The sequence below is a fragment of the Pinus tabuliformis genome, chromosome 1_1, assembly GCF_031772625.1.
Source record: "Pinus tabuliformis cultivar Carrire ecotype Pingquan chromosome 1_1, CPIR1, whole genome shotgun sequence".
Classification (NCBI taxonomy): domain Eukaryota; kingdom Viridiplantae; phylum Streptophyta; class Pinopsida; order Pinales; family Pinaceae; genus Pinus; species Pinus tabuliformis.
The window spans coordinates 218,471,651-218,497,210 of NC_142297.1; the positions used below are offsets into that span (position 1 = coordinate 218,471,651).

Below are 25,560 nucleotides of genomic sequence, written 5' to 3' on the forward strand. Positions count from 1 at the left end.
CAGCACTGAGATAGCAATGAAAATTGAAACAAAGATAGGACAAGCTAGTATACATGTAAACGACAACTAGTGTTCAAAAAAATCAAGAAAATAGTACTCCCACAAGCGAAAACACAAAAAGCGATAGAAAAGGCATAGTCTGGGTTGCTGGGAGACTGACTGACTACTGGAAATGCACAATGCACAGTCCAGTCTAGTTGTTGACTGCTAGGATTGTGTAATGCGCAATTCCAGCTGGGAAGGACTGCTAGCCTAGGGACAAATTTTTGCAATTGCTTGGGCCAAACAGCCACTGTCATCCAGAAATACGTAGTCCTAGAGGCAAGTGCTGGGTAGGAATGCACAAATCTGGAGAGGAAGGTGAGCCTTCCTTTCCCATATTGCGCAATGCAGCCTTAGTGAAGGCAGAGCCTGGGCCAAGGTTGGCCCGACTCGCCGACGGGAAACTGAAAGAAAGTAAGTTAGTGAATACATGGCGACACTAAGTGATAGAAGAAGTGATTAACAATGCTTGCAAAACATGAATGAAATATTCAGCAAACATATCAAAATGCATGTGGTTGAGGTAGTTTGCCGGTTGGGCGAACGTTTGTGCAAAATAGTTTCATGCATGCAACAACAATGAGATAGCAATGAAAATAGAAACAGATCTAGGACAAGCTAGTATACATGTAAACATAAACAAGCATTCAAAGAAATCAAGAAAACAGTACTCCCACAAGAGAAAACACAAAAAGCGACAGAAATGTAGCACAAGGCATGAGAAGCGAGCTTACCCCAAAACACCTGAGTTGAATGTGTCGACTACTCCTAGATGTGATTTTGGATGTTAGAGATGCAAGTTTGATGTGATGAATGAGCTCTGTATGGTCTGGTTGATGAGTTTTTATAACATTGAGGTTGTGATGCGCATGCCACAAATCTAGGGAAAGCGACACTTGGTGGGAGGTTTCAGAATTGCTCCTTGCATGTAACCTCCAATTGATAAACATAGATCCCTAAAACAAGGTATGCCTTTGCATGCTGCCTTGGGAGAAATAGCCCATGCATGAAAGTCTGTTTTGCTCAGTCCCAGAGGGAATGGGTCAACTTAGCTGCACATGCAAGAGACTACTCAACTGCTAGAGAAAAATGTGCATTTCTGGTTGGGACCTAGGTTGGCTTCCTAAGAGATTTTCCCAATTTCTGGGCAGAGCAACTGACTGCTTCCCAGATTTGGGCAAATCCTGGGTTGAACAGCCTGTTGCTGGGAAAATTTGCGCAAATCCTGCTGGGAGGGTTGGCTGGCAAGATTGCACAATCCTGGAGCCCAGTAGGCTTTCAGAAAGGATTGCGTAATTCCTAGAGGGAAGGTTGGTTTCCCTCCATAAATGCGCAATTTTCAAGGGGAAGTTGCTCAACCTACAACTGGATCAAGTTCGGGTGAGCAGCCTGTGAGGGAAATGGATCAACTGTGATCGACAGGCTACCTTTGTGCGAGGAAAACACTGAAGCTTGAGTACTTGACGAAGAAAGACAAAGTGTTGAGTAAGGTTGGGAGGAAGGATCCAAAACAGGCCAAGGAAAAATTTTGGAGGGTGGTTGTAGCCGCTATAACAACTCATCAAGGTTTTGTACCATGTGTAGAAGGTCAGATTGGTTGTCTTTTGTCGGTTCCACTTCCTTAAGTGTACAGGGGAAGTTGAATCACATCATAGTATCCTCTCATCACATGTTTATCCCAGTGGACCAGTTAACTTAGGTAAATGTGGGAGGAGGGTGTTACACTCATGCAAGGTGCTCTTCCCTTAACTATGTGCTAGTGAACAAAACAATTAAACCAAAACAATCCATCCTGTCTTTTAAAAGGAAGAAAAAAAGGTTGTACCTTTTGTTTGATATGCACAGAAAGGGTCAGACCGAGGCTAAAACATCCAAAATTTTCCAATCGTCTAGGTCACCAATCAATGAACCAGACTGAGACTGCAGCTCAATGCCAAATGACCATTGTGAAGACTCAATTGATCACAGAGTTACTACACTCTACCCACTACCCAAGTGTTCTCATGTGAGGCGCTCCTCCCTTAACTATGTGTTGGTGATTTCGATGGATTCATTTTGAGTGTAAATATCGTACACATTTATACAAGGGAATCATACTGTAAATGTAAGAAAACCCCTAAAATCTACGATGACATTAACCATAGACGAGGTGAAAATAACCCCTAACCAATGCCATTCCTGGAAATTGGGGACCGATTGGAAGCAAATGAAAATTCCACCTGCATTGTGTTGCATGCAAAGGATTTTTTCAAGGCGAACTAGGGCTTGGAACGAATTACGAGCCATTCTTGGAAATCAGGAGGGGATTGGAAGAAAATCCCACTCGCAAACTAAATTTTTAAGGCATTCAAGGCTCGGAATGAAAATTTGGAGAGGTGAAATATGTTTTATCTCTAACTGTTTCCATAATATTGGTGGTTAATTTATTTATTTTTCATCTCTAATTTTTTCCATAATTTTTGGACGAACGATAGAAAAAACATGTAATTTAAAAAATTCTCCTATCAAAAATAGAAAGCGCATTAAATTGTGCCCATGGGCAAAGATTCACCCCTAAAATTTTCTCTGTGTCTTACAATAGAATATGAAAATTGAGGAGCTCGTAGGGGTATGTGTAGAAATTTTGAATAATATGACACTTATTCACAGAGCTTATCCCGATTATACACTATTGCAGAATACATGCACAATACATAACCTCCTCTATGTTGATCATCATTGCAGAATTAAAAACAATGAAACATCAATCGCATGCGCACATTAACACAGTATGTAACCCGGGGAAAGCATACAGCTAAAAACCCCACACTATCTATATATTATATTGATTGATAACATGTAACAATACATAGTACAATACTCCTCACAAGTACTTAGTACTATCTCCACCTGTTACACACAAACTAGCTCAGATCTGAATCAATCACAGGTTCAAATCTCCTCCGCTGCTTGCCTGCCTCCATTGCGCAATCCTGCATGAGAATAATGATGAATGGCTGAATCAAACTCGTATTTCCTTGGCTGAACCACGCAATCCTCATTGGCATTACTCAATCCATGCACGTGCAAAATCTCATGCACAACTATAGTCACAACTGATAGTAATCTCAACCTCTAACACCTGTCTCCACTGAACTGTGCATGCACTGAGTTAACTGATGTATGCTTTAGTTGCTTTATGAGTTAATAATTAGTGAATTAATTAACAATTAATTCACATAACTCATCACTAGTGTATTTGCAGTTAAACTAAATACAACTAGTTCAACCAAGTCAAACTGAACACAACTCCATCAACTCCTCAATCAACTCCACCAAACTCAACCACATGAGTTCTAACTGAAGTCCTGCATGCAATAGCTCAACTAACACATAAGAAAAGAGTATTTCCTTCTGACAGCTGCATGTGCAACATCTGTAGCTCAAACTGAAGTGCTCCAAGAGGATAAGATAATGTTTATAGTCCAAATATTATTATGAGCTAATAATATTCCAATGTTCTATTTTTAGCCTGGCAGTCTAAAAATAGAAGCCGCCCATATGTCTAAAAATAGAAGTCCATATATTTTTACAAACATGACCAATCATCCACAAATAGCATCTTGCAACTCATAGACCATGATCCATATGTCTAAAAATAGACATATTCTAAAAATAGACTTTGCGCCAAAAATAGCCTGCGGGCCCACTTAGTGAAGGTGACTCCTTTCCACTAAGCTCCATCATCTTGTTGCACTCTCAACACTCCCTCTCAACAAGATATGGATTATCAGCCACCCCTATCCTGCCTCGGTGGTATTCGAATTTTCTCCTGGTGAGCACCTTCGTCAAGATATCAGCATCCTGATCCTCCGTTGGAATGTATGAAAGTAACATGATTCTCCACTGCACACAATCTCTGATATGATGGTACCTAATGCCAATGTGCTTGGATCTATCATGAAATACTGGATTACCCGAGAGTTTAATGGAACACTGGCTATCACAATAAATCACTGTAGGTTCCAAGAATGAACCGAACAACCCGACCAGGATCTTCCTCATCCATATAGCCTCGCATGCCGCCAAACTTGCTGCCATATACTCGGCCTCTAATGAACTGAGTGCCACTGATCTCTGCTTCCTATTGTACCAAGAAACTGTTGTCGACCTGATACTGAAAATCCCTCCAGCTGTGCTCTTTTTTTCCATTGGGCTCCCTGCCCAATCTGCATCCGTGAAGCCACATAGCTTCACCTCATCCTCCTGTCTGTACCACAATCCATATCCCGATGTGCCTCTAAGATAACGCAATACATGCTTGCCTGCCTTCCAGAAGAGCTTGGTTGGCTTAACCATAGCTTGTGAAAGTTGGTTAACAGCATAGCATATATCGGGTTGTGTATTTTCCAGATACATAAGAGACCCCACCAACTGTCGATAAACAGTGGCATCCACTACTTCTGTTGAAGTAGCATCCTCCTTCCTCCAACCTCTAGGAAGAGGAGTATCAACAGGCTTGCATCCATGCATGTTGAACTTCTCCAGTATCTCCCGAGCATACTTACCCTGAGAAACAAATAGTCCATCACTGCGCTGCCAAATTTCCAATCCCAGGAAATAATGAAGGAGGCCCAAGTCCTTCATCTCAAACTCCTTAGCAAGATCATCCTTGCATGAAAGTATCAACAGCTCATCACCTGTTAGAATCAAATCATCTACATAAAGTGCAATGATAAGCAACTTACCCTCCACCACAATCTGGTATAGGTTAGGATCCGCCTCACTCTTGGAAAACGAAGTCCAGTGAAATAGCTGTCTATCCGTGTGTACCAAGCATGTGGTGCTTGTTTCAACCCATACAACGCTCTCTTGAGCCTACACACATGCGACTCGCTGCTGAAGATCTTGAAACCTTCGGGCTGCTCTATGTACACCTCCTCCTCAATGACTTTGTTGAGGAATGCAGTCTTCACATCCATCTGATGAATGTGCCACCCCATCTGCACTGAGAGAGCAAGAATCGTCCATATGGAAGAATACCTTGCGACAGGTGCAAAGGTCTCCTCATAATCGATCCCCTCTATCTGTGAAAAACCTCGGGCAACAAATCTTGCCTTGTACTTCTCTACACTCCCGTCAGCTGCCTGCTTCACTTTGTAGATCCATCTCAAACCCACCACTGATTTCCCTTACGGTCTTGGGACAATCTCCCATGCACTGTTTCTGACAATCGAATCATACTCTTCCACCATGGCATCTACCCATGCGGGATCCTCCACAGCTTCCTTGAAAGAGGATGGTTCAGTCACAACACATTTGCTCACAAGAGCCATGTATCCAGTGTACCGATCAGGTGACTTTCTCTGTCTACGTTGAGTTGTAGGTGGTCCTCCAACCTTCTCTGCATCTTGAGCCAGTCGCTCAACTTATGTAATGCGCTTTCGCCCTCTAATGGTTGGCTTTGCATGAGTGGTCTCTTCCACTCCATGAACTTCGCCCTGTGGCTGATCCACGTCCTGAAGCTCATCCTTAGGAACTAATAGCTCCTCATCTGCATGCAAGTGTGGCTCCCTCTCAAGCGAACACTTCATGGCTTTCTCCTCCTGAAATTTTATATCCCATCGCACAACAGTCTTGCCATTGTCTGGAAAATACACACGATAGTTGTGGGGCATATCAGTGTACCCCACAAATATCCCAACCTCTGCGGTTGGCTCCAGCTTCTTCCTGGCATCCTTCGTCACATGCATGTAAACGTTAGAACCAAAAATCCTCAAATGAGAAAGATCAGGCCTCTTACCAGAATAAGCCTCCTCGGGTGTACTCATGCCAAGTATCCTGTGAGGACAACGGTTCTGCACATATACTGCAGTATTGCATGCTTCCGCCCACAAGTGAAGGGGTAGGCTCTGATCATGCAACATCGCCCGTGCAGCACCCACGATCGTTCTGTTCTTCCGCTCAGCAACCCCGTTCTGCTGTGGGTTATGGGGAGCTATGAGCTCTCTTCGAATCCCTTCTGTGTTACAGAAGTCCTTGAACTCGCCAGAGATGAATTCACCACCATTGTCGCTCCTAAGAGCCTTCACCTTCTTCCCCGAATCCTTCTCGACCAGTGCTTTGAACTCACAGAACTTTGAGTATGTCTCGCTCTTCTTCTGCATGAAGAAGATCCAACACTTTCGAGAGAAATCATCAACAAGGATCACATAGTACCTGTGCTTTGCTGTCGAAGCTACTAAGAAAGGTCCACACACGTTTGTGTGAATTCTCTCAAGGATCATCGTGGCGTGACTATCGTTCTTGTTAAAGGTTCTTTCACAAATTTTCCCAAAGTACACCCCTTGCACTGATCTGACTGCGTAAGAGTGCCTTTAGGAAGCCTAGTAGTTATCTGCTGCAGTATCTTCAAGGCTCCATGGTGAAGGTGACCCAATCTCCTATGCCACAACTCGCCATCATCCCGACTCACCAATCCTTCTGCCTTGCATGCCATTGCTGCGCAGCCATCTAAATGCAACTAATAAAGGTTCCTAACTCAAACCCCTATCTTCCAGGTTTCTCCAGTTGTCTTACAGCGCAGGAAAGCCTTTCCCTCGCTGAAAACAACATCATATCCCTTGTCTTCTAACATCGCCACAGAGATAATATTCTTCTTCAATCCTGGAACATGCATCACTTCCTTCAATACGAAGGGTTTACCAGACTCCCTCTCAAAGGAAATGGTACCGATACCGGTCGCACTGTATCTACCATCATCACCCATCTCGATGTGCACTCCAAGATCTTTCTCCTCCAGATCAGAAAACAAATCTCGATCTCCTATCATGTGAAAAGATGCACCACTGTCCAAGAACCATACCGATCCCATCACACTTGATACCAAGCATGCGATCAATGAAAAATCAAGCTCAAACTGCGAGGCTAAGGCCTCTCCTGCTGCAGATCCAGCAGCTTGCTTATTTTTCTTCTTCTGCAGACAATTTGTGGCATATTGTTCGTCCTGGTGACAGTGAAAGCACTTCACCTTGGACATGTCCTACTTCTTTCCTTTCGCACCAGAATGAGAAGCTTTCTTTTTCTTCCCCTTATTTTCTTTGATAGCCAAAGCGTAATTTTCTTCATCAGGTGCCTTTGATGAAGATCCGTCCCTGGTATTTCGCCTGATCTCCTCCTGCACAAGATCTGACCAAAGTCTCTCCCATCCTGGCAATTTCTCCCGACCATTAATAGAGTCCTGATAGGAATTCTAACTCTTCGGAAGACCAAGGAGAGCCAAGCTCACCAAGTCCTCATCATCGACAGTCACCCCCACACTTCCCAGCTCATCCCGACATTGAGTGAACTTCGTGAGATACTTGGGCATACTGTCTCCCTTCTCACACTTAATGTTTCTGAGTTTATCCTTGAGCGCCAACTTCCTCTGGTCGCTCTTGCTTTGGAATAGATCTGTCAATGCTTTCCACATCAAGTATGGAGAAGCCTTTCCATGCAGGTTGGACACAATGTGATCCTTCACGCCCTCCAACAGAATCCTTCAACACTTTGCTGTCTTCTTTTGCCAAGCATCAACTTGCACAGTATCAGTAGGCTTTGGGACCTCAGCCTCTATGAACTCCTTCAGCCCATTATCATCTAACATCACCTCCATCCTGTCTTTCCATGCAATATAATTCGAGCTGCCCTCAAGAGCATACTCCAATCGCAATCCGTTGAAAGACATTTCAACTTTGACACCAAGAAAACACTGCTGCAAATTCGAATTCCACCAGCTCAAAACTCAACCGCTTCTGATCTAAAATTCGTGAGAACAAAGTATTTCTCATACAGAGATTGACTGTATGGGCTTTTACCAGATATCTCACCTTCCAAAGGAAGGATGAATCCAGAGGTTACGTGGCCCGATTACAGACTCTCCATGAAGAAATAAAATGTAAACACTTTCTGAATAATAGATCTGATGATCAACAGCTCTGATACCATGTAGAAATTTTGAATAATATGACACTTATTCACAGAGATTATCCTAATTATACACTATTGCGGAATACATGCATAATACATAACCTCCTCTACGTTGATCATCAATTTTGCGGAATTAAAAACAATGAAACATCAATCGCATGCACACATTAACACAGTATGTAACCCCAGGAAAGCATACAGCTGAAAACCCCACACTATATGTATATTATATTGATTGATAACATGTAAAAATACATAGTACAATACTCCTCACAAGTACTCAGTACTATCTCCACCTGTTACACACAAACTAGCTCAGATCTAAATCAATCACAGGTTCAAATCTCCTCCGTTGCTTGCCTGCCTCCACTACGCAATCCTGCATGAGAATAATGATGAATGGCTGAACCAAACTCATATTTCCTTGGTTGAACCACGCAATCCTCATTGGCATTACTCAATCCATGCATGTGCAAAATCTCATGCACAACTATAGTCGCAACTGATAGCAATCTCAACCTCTAACACTTGTCTCCACTGAACTGTCCACGCACTGAGTTAACTGATGTATTCTTTAGTTGCTTTATGAGTTAATAATTAGTGAATTAATTAACAATTAATTCACATCACTCATCACTAGTGTATTTGCAGTTAAACTAAATACAACTAGTTCAACCAAGTCAAACTGAACACAAATCCTTCAACTCCTCAATCAACTCCACCAAACTCAACCACATGAGTTCTAACTGAAGTCCTGCATGAAATAGCTCAACTGACCCACAAGAAAAGTGCATTTCCTTCTGACAGCTGCATGTGCCACATCTGTAGCTCAAACTGAAGTGCTCCAAGAGGATAAGATAATGTTTATAGTCCAAATATTATTATGAGCTAATAATATTTGACTATTCTATTTTTAACCCGGCAGTCTAAAAATAGAAACCGCCCATATGTCTAAAAATAGAAGTCCATCTATTTTTACCAACATGACCAATCATCCACAAATAGCATCCTGCAACTCATAGACCATGATCCATATGTCTAAAAATAGACATATTCTAAAAATAGACTTTGCGCCAAAAATAGCCTGCGGGCCCACTTAGTGAAGGCGACTCCTTTCCACTAAGCTCCATCATCTTGTTGCATTCTCAACAGTATGTGTCAAGTCAGTGACAAAGATGTCTAGTGTTGAGGAATGACTCAACTCCCTCATAAGACAACATGAGGAAAATACTTGGGAGTCATAGAGTAACCCTATTCAGGGATACATCGATTGGGCTTGCAGTTTTGTCATCCCACTTTTGTGCAATGAAGGAAAATGGAATTTTTTTTCTCCAGATGGTTTTTGTTTGAGCCTTACAGATGAGTTTTACAGGTGGGCCATGACCAACCAATGGTATGAAAATTTAGGAGCATCCCAATTAGGATCAGAGTAGCACAACATCAACATGGTGGGATTGTTTCTCGTGCGGGTATTTACACATATGACACATTTCAACATATGGATTAGTGGGAGATTATGATTTGGTACCTAATTGATGAGACGATTTTTTGGAGGACATTCTTAGCCAAGGACATAATACAGTGAGAGCCATGGTGCATGTGTTATGAAGTTAGGTTATGGTGGCATTGGGATCGAGGAGGATCTTGAATCAACATTTGGATTGGGATCCAAGTGGCAGTTCATACGCCAGTGGATCTATTGATGGGTAGTGGACTCGGAGTTTGATCTAGGATCTAGGAATCAGGAGATCTATCCTTGATTAGGTGATACAATGGCATATTGTGATGATTTAGTGGTTCATATGGGACCCCAATATTTGTACTCAACTACTTCTAACAACCATACTGGCAGACAACTGTGAATTTCTTGAGGGAAAGAAATCTCGAGGTTGGAGCATTTGTAATATTAATTTTTTTATATATGTCAAGGTGGACGGTATTTGACCATGGTATCTGTCATGTTATTTGCCCATGGTTTTTTTGGGGGGAAATAATAAAATAAAGGCTTCTAGAGAGTCTATCAAACCTATAAAAAGGGAGAGGAGAAAGGCATTTGAGCATCCTAATTTTGTCTATCTTATTGTGTGTTTGTTGAGAACTTGGTTGGTCAGTTCTAGCTTGATCCTAGGACAAAAACCCCACAGTTAATTTTTTCTAGTGGATCCATTGAGGATTCACAAGTGTGATTTTGTCACTTAGTTTAGTCATTGATGATAATTCATTCATGCCTTTGGCAAGGGCTCCAATATTAGTTGTATGGGCATGTATTATTTTGTAGTAGTTATTAATATAAAGAAGGCTACATTTTTCAGATCCCTTTGTGTTCCATTTTCTTCTTATTGTAAGCATATTAATTAGAACATTATAATGTGCCAGAAGGATTAAATATTTTTCGAATTGGGCATGGAAAAACACCATGATATATATCATGGTCAAATACAATCCATCCTAGCCATATAAGAAAAAGGAATATTACAATCAACCTAACAGAACCCCCATTCACAAGACCATAGAACTCCAGGGTTAGAAATCAAAAAGGGTGAAACAAAACTTGAATAAATACGAATTTTCCACTAACAGAAGTAGGCTTCCCTCAATTTCAAACCCAAATTGAAAAATTACTTGGATATCAATAGCCATAAATAAGACCTAGACAAGGATATGAATACCTTTGTATTTTTTTTCCAAAGAGGGTGAGGTTGAATAGATGACCCCAATTCAAAGACGAACCCAAGCTCTATAGAATGTAGATACAAGACGAAAAACATTGGCTCCATAGTCACACTAGCTTGAACTGAATCTCATATAACACTAACTCCAAGACCAAACCTGAACTCATCAACATGCAACCTGAATCCACATAAATTCATAGCTACATAAATTCAGGTGCAAGACGTAGAGGAATGAACCTCACCTCCTTTCGCATATGTAACATACCTCTGCCACCCCGTAGAAAAGATCAAGCATTTATAACGAAGGGATGTTGGGAGTGAATACTGACCCCTCTCACCTATCCTCTATCACACCATGCACTGGATGCAACAATTGTACACCAAACACATTTCCCAAAATAAATTTCATACCCACCACCGTTTGCGCCCCAATTGGGGAATCCTAATGCAAAGATAACCATGAAGCTATTGCTATAATATGGAAGACACTAATAATATTTATTTATTTTTTAATTAATTTATCTTTAAAAAATTGTTTATGTGAGGGTTTCTAGTTAAAAACTACATGGATACGAAAAATTCAACCATGTTAAAGGCTAGTGTACCCTGGGCAAGTGCCATTGTTAGGTGATTATGATAGATTAGTTGCCACTAGATTGTAGTTTCTTATCCAAAAGCTAGCCTGTCATGAAACAAAAAATAAATAAATAAATTGTATTTTATTTTATTTTAAACTTATTTAATATTTTTGAGTAAGTATGAAGAATGAACAAAGTAGATAGATAAATGTTTAATATCATTTTTTTCAAAATATTATTGGTATTGTTTAGAATATGTACACCTCCATAAAATTTTGTAGTCAAATCATTGTATGGAGGTGGGTCTCTTATCTAAAAAACAAGAGTTTTCTAGCTTGGTCATGACCTTAAAATTAAATCATCATCATTATTATTATTATATATTAATATTATTTCACATTCATTCTTATTATATTAATTATGCTTATTTATTTCTTATTTGTTTATTTATAAAGTAGTAGAAGTGTACATTTCACATCATTTTAGTTTTCTATTTTTCCTTTTAAATGAGTTTTTAATAATAATGGTTTTTAAATCATAAATTCAAAATTTTTATAATTTTAAATTTGATAGGAAGAATAAATATTTTTTGTAACACATATTTTTTATTACATATTAAATTTAAGATTCATAATTTTAAAAAGTTATATTTTTAATATTAAATTAAAAAAAAAAAAATTATAGTATTACCACTTGTTGATTTGGTTATGGATTTTATTATGGATTTTTAAAATCATAATAGTAAAACATTACAATTTTAACTTGCAACAACAGGATGATATTGAGAATATCATTGTTTTGAATAAAAGTAAAAATGAGTAAATGCACTTCTTAAAAAAATAACTATTTTGAAGAGATTTGAGGAAGTTGATCATCATGTTTAAATTTGTGATAATTTTTTTTAGTTAAATACATATTGCTTTGCATTATGCATTATGACTAACATAATAGTTGATTGTTTGAGGTGAGAATTTTTTGTTGTTCAAATTTCTTGTCCCCCTAACAAAATAAAAAAGTAAAAAAAAATAACTACTTTGAAGAGATTTGAGAAAGCTAATAATCATGTTTAAACTTGTGATAATTTTTTAATTAAATACATATTATTTTGCATTATGCATTATGACTAACATAATAGTTGATTGTTTGAAGTGAGAATTTTTTGTTGTTCAAATTTCCTCTCCCCTAAAAAAATCATTCAAAGTATCTCACAATACTTCTTTCACACACGTTTTTTAAAAAAAAGTCCATATACACTTATAATGTATGCGTATTGTAATTGGTTTTATGATAAAAACACTTTTTTATATAAATAATCAATTCCATATTAATTAAGAAATGTAATGAGGATAACATGGGAGTAGTTCAAAAAAAAATGACACTTCTTATTAACATAATATTTGATTAGTTAAATTTTAAATATTTTTATTTTTATTTTTTTTCTCGTGGAAAAATTCGTAATTTCATTAATATTAGAAATTACATTTTGTAGATGCATATGCATATTCAAAGACATTGTATAATAACATAACTATCATCAGCCAGACTAACAGAGTTCAAAAAAGATACTGTGACCTTTGATCCATGCAGGGAGGTGACAATTCGAATATAAACAGTAATAACATGTTGTATGGTCGACATAAATAGTCCAGAAGTGCAAAATATTTACAAAAATTTAAAATATCCAAAGTACCATGCCATCTAAGCAATAATGTCCATAAAAGGTCTATGATAGTACTGGTAATGGACACCATCAATCTGTTCTCAGATCATCCAGATGCCCGGCTCCCAGAGCGCTGCTTCTTTGGAAAGACGGTCAACAACTGTGTTCCGCTCCCTGTAGATATGATTACAAGTAAAAAAATCAAAATGAGTAATCAATCTCAAAGTCTCATCCAGAATATGTCTCAAAGAGAAAGACGAGCATCTAGTGGATCTATTCAGCCAGTCACAAACAATTTTAGAATCCCCAAATAATTGTAAGGCTCGGCAGTTCTTCTCCAGTGCAAAGAGAATGATGTGTTTTGCAGCAAGAAGCTCCGCAAAATTGTTGGTGCCTCTTCTAAAGCCTAGGAGTAGGTTGTAAGAGTGTGATGCGGAGATATGTAGGATGGCCCCGCCCCCGCAACCATCCTCCTGTGCTGCACCATCAAAATAGGCTCGAGGAATATGAGGATCAAAGACTTCAGGTATAATGTTCCTAGGCCTTGGAGGTGGGGGATCGTCTGGTATATGTGAAAAATCGGCCAAAACCTTTGCAGCAATGATAGGCCATCGGGGAGAGACGGATTGAAAAATTAAGCGGTTGCGAGCAATCTAGATTGCCCAGCAAAAGAGTAAGGGGAGGCAGTGCATCTTGTGGGAGGAAATCGAGGAGTGCCAAAGGTTCCATGCTGCCTCGATGGAGTCTGCAGACCAGTCACATGGGGGGAAACAGCCGATGCAAGAAGAGACCATAGATTGCGGGCTTCCGGACATGTGAGGAACAGGTGTTCTACAGATTCAGATTCACATTTGCATAGATAACACCAGTGCGGGCCATGAAAGGTGCGCTTCAGTAGGTTATCCCCCGTAGGTAATTTGTTTTTCATAATGCACCACATTAGAAGCCGAGTCCTAGGGGGGGCCTTCAGCTTCCAAAGGTGTTTCCACCAAGCCTGTATGGACAGAGGTTTCCTATCAGCCGATAGGAACAGGTATCCTTCCTTTGGGGAGAATCTGCCCGATTTGGCTAATGCCCATATAAGTTCATCTTCACCTTCAATAATGCGAATGTGTGCTTCTGATAAAGCCCGAGTATAGTTTTCCCAGGATAGTTGCCAATGTGGGGGGATGTCAAGCTGGTGGGCTGATTTCCAAGCTTGATAAAGAAAAGAAGATTTCTCACTATCTGCAATATGTGCAATATGTGTGATGTTGTGTGCTCGAAGATGCTGGAGAAGTTCAAGAGGCAGTCTGTGTGCATTCCCGCAACCCACCCATGGATCAATGCCTATGCGGACGCTGTGACCCGAGAGTATCCTCCAAGTGAGACCAGCTCGAATGGTATCCAATGATTTAATCACAGCCTTCCAGATGGTCGATATCCCAGCTAAGTTCCAGATCGGTCTTCTGATCCAATCCAAGATGTGTAGAGGGGAAATGTATTTCGATGTTGTCACTCTCGACCAAAGGCTGTCAGATGTGACCAGGTGCCACCCTAGCTTAGCAGCGAAAGCAGAGGAGAAATCGTCCAATTTCTTAATCCCCCAACCTCCCCATTTCTTTGGAAGATTGAGAGCCTCCCATTTAACCCATGCAAATATCTTCCCTTGCTGGCTTCCCCTCCATAAGAATCTACAGCAAATTGATTGTATTCTGGTAAGAATTCCTCTAGGAATCCATGCCAGGGACATCCAGTATATTGGAGTGGCTTCCAAGACACTCTTGATAAGAGTAAGGCGTCCAGCACGAGATAAATATTTGAGGTACCAAATATTGAGTCTCTTTTCCAGCTTAGCAATGAGCCAGGTCCAGTCAGCAATCTTGTATCCATTAGGCTTTAATCTATACCCCAGATATTTCAATCCCTCAGAAAGATTATGTAGTGTAAACTGGAAGCGATGAAGGGCGAACTGTAGTTCATGCTGAGAGCACTCTGTAGCTGTGAGGGTAGATTTATGTTCATTGATCAACATGCCTGTAGCTTCCTGAAATAAGGTGAAAGAGGCTCTGATATTGGTGAGGTCACTAATACTTCCATTAAGGAATATCAGAACATCATCCACAAATAGTAGATGTGTGAGCGTGCAATCATCTATCATCTTGATACCCTGTAATCTGCCCCTTCTGTGCTCCTCCCTGATGATTCTGCTTAGCCCCTCCATAACCAACAGAAAAAGTAGCGGAGACAGTGGACATCCATGCCTCAAACCTCTTTCTAAGAAGAAAAAAGGAGATGCGCTTCCATTGACCAGAACACTATACGGAACGTTAGTGATGCAACACATAATCCATTTGATGAAATTGAATGGGAACCCGAGATGGGTTAAAAACATTCTAAGGTATAACCAATTCACTCTGTCAAAAGCTTTAGATAAATCTACCTTCAGAATCATACCTTTGCCTTTTTTGGTGTGGAGAGTATGTAAAACTTCCTGGGCAGTGCCAATGGCCTCGTGAATCTGCCTATCCTGGAGGAAAGCAAATTGTTTAGGTGAAATGTGGTTTGAAAGTATGGGTTGCATCCGTTGGAAATAATTTTTGCAATGATCTTATACAAGCAGTTGCAGAGTGAGATAAGGCGATATTCGTCAAAAGAGCGAGGGTTATCAACTTTTGGAATAAGAGCAATGAATGTAGAGGTGATGGCAGCCTCCAAATGTCCATTATTTCTAGAATCCTCAATGACCTTTAATAAGTCTGTGCCGATGATATCAAAAAAATCTAGGTAGAACTCGATAGTCCAACCATCAGGTCCAGGGCTCTTGTCCTTTTTGAACCATTTTAGGGTGGCCTCCAGCTCCTCTATTGTGACTTATTTCATCAGATCGGTACCCTCTTCTTGCTCCACAAATCTTGGAAAATGCTGTGCAACTCTGATAATCTCGGCCAGATTAGTGTCCCGGGGGCACTGTATGTCCTTTTGAAATGTGAGGTGGCAAGTGAGGCAAGCTGAGGGAAGGTATTTGCGATCTGACCCAGCTCATCCCGAAGTTTCCAAATATTGTTAATCGCCTTGCTTCCATTGGCAAACTTGTGCTAAAATTTGGTATTGGCATCACCTTCCTTCATCCAGATAGCTCTGCTTCTCAGCCTCCAGGCTGCTTCTCTGTCCTTAAGGATTTTGCTCCGAGCAGCGTAGAGGGAAGTGATCTTCTCCTTGTGAGCCTCCGAACTGTATAGTCCACCCAGGTCATTTTCAAAATTTATCAGCTCCAGTTCGATGCGCCTCAGTGAGTGATCCTCCTGAATTCTTTTGTGATGTGCCCAATTCTTAGACAATTTATTTAGCTCAGAGAGGTTGTGAATGAAACCCTCCGTTAGATTTCCTCTAGCCCCAAGTGGATGTGATCTCTAGAATTCAGTGACCAAATTGATATAAGAGTCATCCTTGAGCCAGGTTGAGCAAAATTTGAATGGTCCCTTTGGCTTAGTTCTTCCACCTTCCATTTCCATGTAGATAGGCAAATGGTCCGAGATCCCCCCAGATCCGACCCATTGCCTGATATGCAGACCTAAATCGAGGACTTTCCTTCACAAGGAAGTGGTCGAGTCTTCTGGCCAGACCATTCTCACTAGTCCTATTGTTTCTCCAGGTAGCTTGTAGCCTGGGAGATGGAATGTCCACCAGGTTGTGTGTCTCCAGAGAGTCGGTGAAAAAATCTGAGAGAGAGTCAGACTGTGCTCGGTGACCCCAGGACTCTGAGTGTCCTATGGAGAAGTTGAGATCTCCACCAATAATAAGACGGTCAGCATTAAGCAGAGCCGAGTCTAGGAGCTTCTCCCAAAATATGCGTTTGTTTTGACAAGGTCCATAAATGTTCAAGATCCTAAAATCCATACCCAGATCGGCCGAATGAATATCCGCCCCAATGAGACCAGCCCCTCCCCAACAATTAAGAAGATTTATAGTACAGGAATTATATCCCAAGGCAAGTCCTCCAAATCGTCCATGGGCATCAAGGCCTGTGAAATGCCACCCAGGTAGAATTGATTCCAGAGTGCGAGAGATATCGGTCGCAGGACCGAGGGTTTCTTGTAAGAAGATGAGATCCAACGGGTCGGCAAAAACTAACTGACGAAGAGCTAGTTTTTTCTCAGGCCTAGCTAGCCCTCTGTAGTTGAAGGATAAAATCTTCATGTCGGGGGCTCGGCAGGGGTAACTTTGGCTCTAAGGACCCCGGGGATAGTGGACTGAGTACCCAAAGCGATATTATCAACCGCCTAAGATTTTGCCATAGAGAGGGAAGAGGGCCGACCTCTTGGAAGCTTATGAGGAGGAGGGGGGGATAAAATGTCTAGACCCACTTGGTCCAATTCCAGTTTCCTAGTTTTTGAACGAGTGTGGTATCCAGATGCAGGAGGAACAAGGGACGAGGAAGAGGGAGACGATGGGGTGGTAATCAGAAGAGGGGGGGCGTGACAAAGATAGAAGTACTAGGGGGAGCAATGAGACAATTAATCGGTGTAACAACAATCATAGAAGTGGCCATGCAAGATCCCAAAGTTAACCCAGATAAAGAAATAACATGCAAATCAGATAAGCAATGTGAGAGTTCAGGATGTGAGATTTGCTTACCCGATGCATTGGAATCTCCGGAGGCCACCATGGACTGCTCAGGAGGCGGGGGACGGGGATAGTGTGGAGGTCTGCCTCACTTCTTCTGGGAGGTCTTTGTAGGTACTAGAGTCAGATCCTTAGTGCTAGGCTGTGCTGGCTGTGCATCTATAGTAGATTTTTGAGGTTGTTCCCCAAAACCCCGAGGTTGTTCCTCTCTCACTGGTTCCACATGTTTCTGAGATACCGGCTCCAATGGTTCCTGAGAGAACTCTCTGTTTGTCTTCCTGAGCTTTCCACCATTAAGTGGACAGTCCTTGAAGAGATGTCCGACTTTATGACACCTCCTGCATCTGAAGGGTATTCCTTCATAGTCTAATAATTGTTTCCTGGTAACATCTCACCATTGTATATTAATATGCTCCAGGATGCCTTCAGAGAGATCTAAATGGACCAAAATTCTAGCATAAGCCATTCGACTGGTGGTCTAGAAGGAAGCATCGAAAGTAAGGTAAGTCCCCATTGCATCCCCAATCCGTCTGAAGACCTCTTCTGTCCAGAAATGATAGGGCAGCCCTGGAAGCCGAACCCAGATAGGACCAGAATCAACCCTTTCCAGCTCAAGGTCAAACAAAGGCATCCATCTTCTAAGTAGCACGAGTGCTTGGTCGATATGCCAGATAGTAGAGAGGACCCAGTTGGTATGGGCCAAGCAGTTGAAATTCAATGCAAACCATCCTTTGACAAAAGTTTGAACCCTGGGGGGCTCCGTCATGTGATGCCCCCAAACCTCCATAGTCCATTTCTAAAGTCGCTCAACACTGTAATGTCTACCATGAACCCTCCCCACTAAGACCTTATCTGCCGAATCCATGGTTTCAATCAACGGGATATCCTCAGATAGCTTGAGGAAGGTCTCATGACTTCGTAGCTGAATGCACCGCTTCCTCTTAGAAAATCCTCTATCCCTACTTCCTGAAGCTTCATGGATCCCTGATGGTAGTACGTTTTCTCGGGAGGTCGAAACCCTAGCCCTTGATATGGGTTTAACCGAGATGGAGTCGAAAAAACCAAGGATGGAGTCGATACCGGTGAAATTGCCTGGTGAGGTAGACACAGGAGCCGAGAATGTAGATGTGTCAGCTGCTTGAGATGGGGGAAAGTATAATCCAGTTGAAGAGGGTAAAGTACCAGCGGATGCCTCTAGGGTTTGTTCCCCCAGCTGATGAGACAGTGCTCCCAAGGCCCGTGAATGAGGTAAAGGAGGAAGGGGACGTAATCTTGTATGGTTGGAGCTCCTTCCGGAAGAGAGATGGGTGGAATCTGCGGGCGAGCAAAAGCCTAAGAAAATGAGGGGAGGCCTTCTACTTCCTCGGAAAGCTCATGGTCAAAAGCAAAGAAACCCTCCGAAGTGGTCCTGGGTTGTGTCCAAATGGGCACATCCTCCGAAGGGTCCGCGGAATAATCAAGGAGGTCGTCCATAACTATCAACCCAGCTAGCTGACAGTTGCTTGCAGGATCGATGCTAGCGAATAGAGAATGTCAGTGAGGGGGCCAGAAACGACAATGGGTAAGCTTCCAGCCGGCAGGTCGTGCCCGTAAGCCGTTAGTTGGAGGTTATGGGGAGCCACAAGGAGGTGAAGCAGTTAGGGTGGCTGACTGTGGAGTCGAACCATGGTCTCTGTAACCTGTGTCTAGAAACCCTTGCCCCAAGCCTCTGTCATTTTTCCAAGACCCTAGTTGTCTTCTGATATCAGTCTTCCTTGGGAAAGTCTTTATTTTTATATATTAAAAAAAAAAAAAAAAAATATTAACCACAATCATATAATAATTAATTTTAGCATATATATATATATATATATATAAATGCTAACATTAATTATTATATGATTGTGGTTATATATATATATATATATATATATATATATATATATATATATATATATATATATATATATATATATATAATTGAACTTGGTAATGGAGTTGTTTTTAGTGGGATTTTTTGGACTTTGAGGTGCTGGAATCGGATGGAGGTGAAATGTTAATTTGTGTTATTTAAACTGTTTTTTTTACTATATATATGGATTCAAAGCCTTGAAAAATCCCTAGGGCACTTCAATTGTGCAGGGGTTACCCATCAAACTCGTGATTTCAATAATTTTTTGTTAGATTTTAGAGAAATTGAACCCAAAAAACCTATAAAAAAACTTCCAAAAAATCACATTAAAAACAACTATCGTACTTATATTTTTTCTTATACACACCTAATTTATCCTTTAATTTGCAAAAAAACCCTTTACTTCAAGATAAATTTATCCTATAATTTGCAAAAGACCTTTACTTCCTTTATTTTACAAAATATCTTTACTTCAAGATAAATTAATCCTTTAGTTTGCAAAAGACCTTTACTTCAAGATATCGAATTTCAGTTGATCGTTTGAAATTTATCTTTTAGTTTGCAAAATACCTTTACCTCAAGGTAAATTTATCCTTTAGTTTGCAAAAGACCTTTACTTCAAGATATCTATTGTGAATTTCTGTTGATCGTTTTGATTGAAAGTCATGGCAGGAACCAGCTTTAAATAAAAGCTCCTTCCACAACTTCATATTTTTATATCATTTATGTGGTTTTGTTGTTTTTTCATATACTATGAAAACTTACACCATAAATTAGTGGTCAATAACAACACCAAAGTAAACGGAGAAAATTGTTTTTAAATTAAAAAAGAAAAGAAAAAAAGAGTCGTAACCAGAAGGTTGATTGCATATACTAATCGGCAAGCGGGAAATCAGAAGGAAAAAAAACGTGTTCCCTAACTAGGAAGTTAGGTGGCATGTGTTTGAAGTTTAGGCGGCCCTGAATGAAATCAAATCAAAAGAAAAGAATCCTGCGAAAGGGGATCGTCTTTTCGACGAAAGAGATAAAAACCCGTGAAGTGGGGCGGTGTCGGTAGTTAAATCAATCAGGAAATGCAAGGTACCCACGAAGAATCTGACATTGGATTGCAGTTTTGCTTGTCCGTTTCGATTAGCAAGCACCGAGATCTACAGACACAGAGCGTGCCAAAGGCCTGCTAATATAACTTGGAAGCATATACTCAGGTGATTGATTGCGCATTCCCAATCTTTTGTACTATTATTATTCTGTATCCCATGGCATCTTCCTCCACATCATGGGCCTCCACCTCCGCCTCCGCCTCCGCTTCCACAGCGGACGGCAACAAGTGCTACCAGTTCGATGTGTTCCTCAATCACAGAGGCCCTGACGTTAAGAACACGTTTGTCAGCCATCTTTACAATCGTCTCAGGGATCATCGATTGCGAGTCTTCCTGGACAGGGAAGAAATCAGGAAGGGAGAAGAGTTAACTGATGAGATAGACGGCGCTATTAGAGCTGCGTCCATCCATTTGGCTGTTTTCTCTCCCAATTATTGCCAATCACACTGGTGTCTCAACGAGTTGCTGCTCATGCTGGAGATGAAGCAGAAGTCGAAGTCAACGATTATTCCCGTCTTCTTCGGTGTCAAGCCGTCGGAAGTTCGGTGGGCGGAGGGAGAAAATGGAGTGTATGCCGAAGCCCTGAGCTCGCTCCAAAAGAAGGAAACGTCCGATTCTCTGCAACGATACGATTCCAACACCATTGGAAAATGGAAGAAGGCTCTCAAGGAAGTTGCTGGACTCAGCGGCTTCGAGCTGGATGAGGCGCCGTATAATGGGTGAGTACTCAAATCTCCTGTTCGTTTGTCAGTCAAGGTTATTGTTTCATTTGTCTGATTCATAGTTATATCATAGTTTTCTCTTACGAGTAGGTTTATTCTCAATATTATTCAGTGACGAGGGGATGCTGCTGGCCGCTGTTGTGGAACGATTGTTGGAAATAGTTCCACAGCCACCCTTGGATGTCTCCAAATATCCTACTGGATTGGATGACAAAATTAAAGTTTTTGAAGAAAGAGTGTTATTGCAGCAGCACCAAAATGGGGAGGCTAGGATTGTAGGATTTGTCGGACTTGGGGGCGTTGGAAAATCCACCCTCGCAAAAGAGTTCTTTAACAGAGAGAGAACAAAGTACCGTCGTTCCAGTTTTTTATCAGATGTCAGAGAAAAGGCCTCTAGAGGATCCTTAGAGTCCTTGCAGATACAACTTATTAGGGACTTGAGTCAGGTGGATGCCAAAATAAACAACACTCACGAAGGTGTCTCTCTTCTTAAAAAACATCTCTCACAGTGTCATGCTCTTATCATTTTGGATGATGTGGATCATATAGATCAGCTGGAAGCTTTGCTTCCGATTTTACGAGCGAGGGATGTCCTTAATTTCAGTGGCTTAATTTTAGTTACATCCCACGATAAGAGCGTACTTACAGATTGGGGTGTTGAAGATGGATTTATTTACATGCTCGAAGGCCTCAATCCACAACACTCCACAGAGCTCTTTTGCTGGCATGCATTCCGACAACCTCATGCTGTTGCAGGATTTGAACAATTAGTTAATGATTTTTTGCATGCCTGCAAGGGGTTACCATTATCTCTCAAAGTCATCGGTTCGCTTCTTTATCGTAAAAATCTTGAGCATTGGAAAGCGCAGTTGCGCAAAATTTCCAAAATACTTCATGAAGACATACAAAAGACCCTGAAAATTAGCTACGACAGTCTGGATGAAGAGGAGAAGCAAATATTCTTAGATATTGCCTGTATCTTCATAGGACGAAGAAAGGAAACAGCCATTAGGGTATGGGATGGATCCGGGTGGGAAGGATCACTCGCTCTTCAGAATTTACAGAACAAGTGCCTCGTGGAGGTCAAGGTGGAGAAGTGTCGGGATGATATATTCTCCAATGAGAAGGCAGAATGCATAAGAATGCACGACCACCTTAGAGAATTGGGCAGAGATCTTGCAAGCAAAGAACCTTTGCGTCGGATTCGTTTCGCAGCCGTAAGCCTTTGGAACCAGTCATCTGTACATATTAGTTTGAAGTTTTTGACCGACTTTTAAAATAGTGTAGTGATCTGTCAAATTTTGAATTCTTAAATATTGGAAGGATGTCAATATTGTTTCTAATAGTTTCCATATAACAATTTAGGTGGGAGAAATCAAAACTTTTCCAGAATGCGATCATCTAGTAACTGAGCTGAGGTTGCAGCTCCCTGACTTTGAGCATTCTCATGTGGAAGGTATATTCAGCGTTGGGCGGTCACTGCAACTAATATATCTTTACGAGGAGTGCTGGCAGCACTCCTCGTCAGCTTCAGAGATTTCAACCCGGAATTTATTAGCTCTAGATATAAGGAGACACAATTTGGAAACACTGTGGTGCCTTGAATCTCAGGTAGGTAGTCATGTAACTCATTGACAGGGTTGTTTCTATATTCCTACATTGTAAAAATTGGTTTACTGTTTTCATATACCACAATGCATATGGTTGACATAGGGTTGGATTGCAGGCACCTCTGAACCTGAGGCAGTTGCAAATGGAGTTTTGTAGGCTGTCCAAGATTCCAAAGTCCATAGGGCAGCTGAAGCACCTAGAGAAGATTGTCCTCAGCGGTAGCGGTCTGAATAATCAAATACCATTGGAAAGTTTGCCAGAAGAGTTCTGTCATTTGGCGTCCTTGAAACACTTGGTATTCCATTACTGTCATTTGAGGTCGCTGCCAGATGCTTTTGGGAACGTGACCAGCCTCCAGTATGTTAAGTTGTTCGGGTGCGACCTACTTCAAATGCTGCCAGATTCTTTTGGGAATTTAACCAACCTACAAGATCTATTGTTGATTGACTGCCATAAATTGCAGAATCTCCCAAATTCCTTTGGGAATTTAACCAAGCTCCAGCATATTGACTTGTCTCATTGCAGAAAATTGCAGACGCTACCAAGTTCCGTTGGGAATTTAATCAACCTCCAACATATTAACTTGTCTGGTTGCAAACAATTGCAGATGCTGCCAAGTTCCTTTGGGAATTTAATCAACCTCCAGCATATTTACTTGTCTGGTTGCAAAAAATTGGAGTTCCTGTCAAGTTCCTTTGGGAATTTAACCAAGCTCCAGCATATTGACTTGTCTGATTGCAGAAAATTGCAGATACTGCCAAGTTCCTTTGGTAATTTAATCAACCTCCAGCACATTGCCTTGTCTGGTTGCGGAAAATTGCAGATGCTGCCAAGTTCCTTTGGGAATTTAATCAACCTCCAGCATATTGACTTGTCTGGTTGCCAAAAATTGCAGAAGCTCCCAAATTCTTTCGAAAATTTTATACAACTAAAATATTTGCATTTGACTGGTTGCAAGCAGTTGACCATCTTGATCGAAACCCTGGAAAAGATCACCACACTTGAAGACTTGTCTCTTTCAGGAGGCTTCTCACTTTCAGCTCGTGAGAATATTGAAGCAGTGCCTGCCCAGCTTGCATATTTACGGTTTTTGCAAAGATTGCGTTTGGACTTTGAGTTCAAAGAATTGCCAAGTGCTATCGGAAACCTGAGTAATTTGAAAACTCTGGAATTAAAAAGCTCTTGCTTGGAATCGCTCCCACCTTCATTGGGTTATCTAAGGAGCTTGAAGGAATTGACGCTCGCCTACTGCTCCTTGAAATGTCTGCACGATTCCATCAGAATGTTGAGTCAATTGGAAACGTTGAATATCGAAGGGATCAAGGATCTTGAAGTGTTAGAGCTAAAAGAATGTCCGTCAATAGAAGAAGCGACATTCATGAAAGTTGGAGGGGGGATTGAAACAACAACGGATGAGGGGAAACTAGAAGCTGTTTTACCCAATCTTCAACAGCTCCGCATAGAGGGTTGTGATCGTCTAGTGTTGGTTGAAGCATTGCCAGCAACACTTAAACATCTGCACACTTTCAGCTGCATAAAATTAGAGGAGCTACCAAGTATGGGAAATTTGAGTTCGTGGAGTAAGAGTGATTGTCCAAAGCTGAAGGAAGTCAGCGGTTGGGGCTCTCCACAAAGGAAGCAATGCAGGGGTAGGCGCATCGGACAAAACTTCAACTGTTGGGCGTTCCTAAGGCGCATCCGACAAAGTTTGAAGAGGCGGGCGTTCGTAGAGGCTTTGACGTAGGAAACAATCTCGAATGGAGAATTCGACGGGCAAATTGCCCAGAACTTCACGGCGTGTTTTGCCCGTCAATTACAACTAAACTTCATTCCAACCCCTCAATGTCCTGTATTCAAATGACAATGACTGACCGAAGCAGTTTCAGATTTGAAATTCCTACTCTGTACCTGGTGTAAAGCATGGCCAGTTTTGTGTGTCTACGGCGGTTTCTCAAGTGGGCCCGCAGGCCTAAGCAAGGTTATACCTGAAAACGCAGGCTAATGACACACATTACAAACATATCCAAATAATGTGGATTTAACGACCATAAGGCATTATGTTTGTGAATGATGTGTAATGAAATTAAATGAATTGAATTGAATGGAATGATGTGTGACCCACCATTTTAAGGCATCATGTTTGTGAATGATGTGCAATGAAATGAAAAGAATTGAATGATGTGTGATCGATTTAATATTTTGCAAGGAATCAAGCATCATGTACTGTGCTTTTATCTCCGTCGTCCCCCGCAATATATACTACGGAGTAGTCCATAATGTGACTTTTCTTTTTGGAGATGGAAGGGATGATCATATATAGTATGGCGATTTTCGGGCAGCGCATTTTTGCCCTGCTGCTCATATATTAGTATTGAAAACATCCATAGCGCATTACCAATCTTACTTCTTGATTGCCCAATGCACTCTTAGCAGATTGAAATTCTCTATTTTATCATGTCCTTTTATTCCCAAGCCTTGCTATTGTATTTTGCTAAGATTGAAATTCTCTATTTTATCATGTCCTTTTATTCCTAAGCCTTGCTATTGTATTTTGCAGTTTATTTTTATTTCTAAAGAGATTTTTGAGTCTAGAAAAGCACATTTTTCAGAGAGAAAATGGGGATCGTATATTAAGAAAATATAGAGTCAAAATACATGTACATAGCTCTGTGAGAACAGCAGAAAGCTTCAGATCATAGGATGGCTATGAGAGAACAGCAGAAAAATAGCTT

The 25,560-nt window shown here is 41.1% G+C and overlaps 2 protein-coding genes across 2 annotated transcripts; both read left to right on the forward strand.

Annotated features, from left to right (window-relative positions):
- Positions 1-20,651: 20,651 nt before the first annotated feature.
- Positions 20,652-21,218, forward strand: LOC149212323 (toll/interleukin-1 receptor-like protein). Its single transcript, XM_089388633.1, has one exon. The coding sequence runs from the start codon at positions 20,652-20,654 to the stop codon at positions 21,216-21,218; it is 567 nt and encodes a 188-aa protein (XP_089244759.1).
- A 116-nt stretch (positions 21,219-21,334) lies between these two features.
- On the forward strand, positions 21,335-22,536 carry LOC149212324 (disease resistance protein RUN1-like). The gene has a single exon (XM_089390592.1). The coding sequence runs from the start codon at positions 21,340-21,342 to the stop codon at positions 22,492-22,494; it is 1,155 nt and encodes a 384-aa protein (XP_089246718.1). The 5' UTR covers positions 21,335-21,339; the 3' UTR covers positions 22,495-22,536.
- Positions 22,537-25,560: the final 3,024 nt, after the last annotated feature.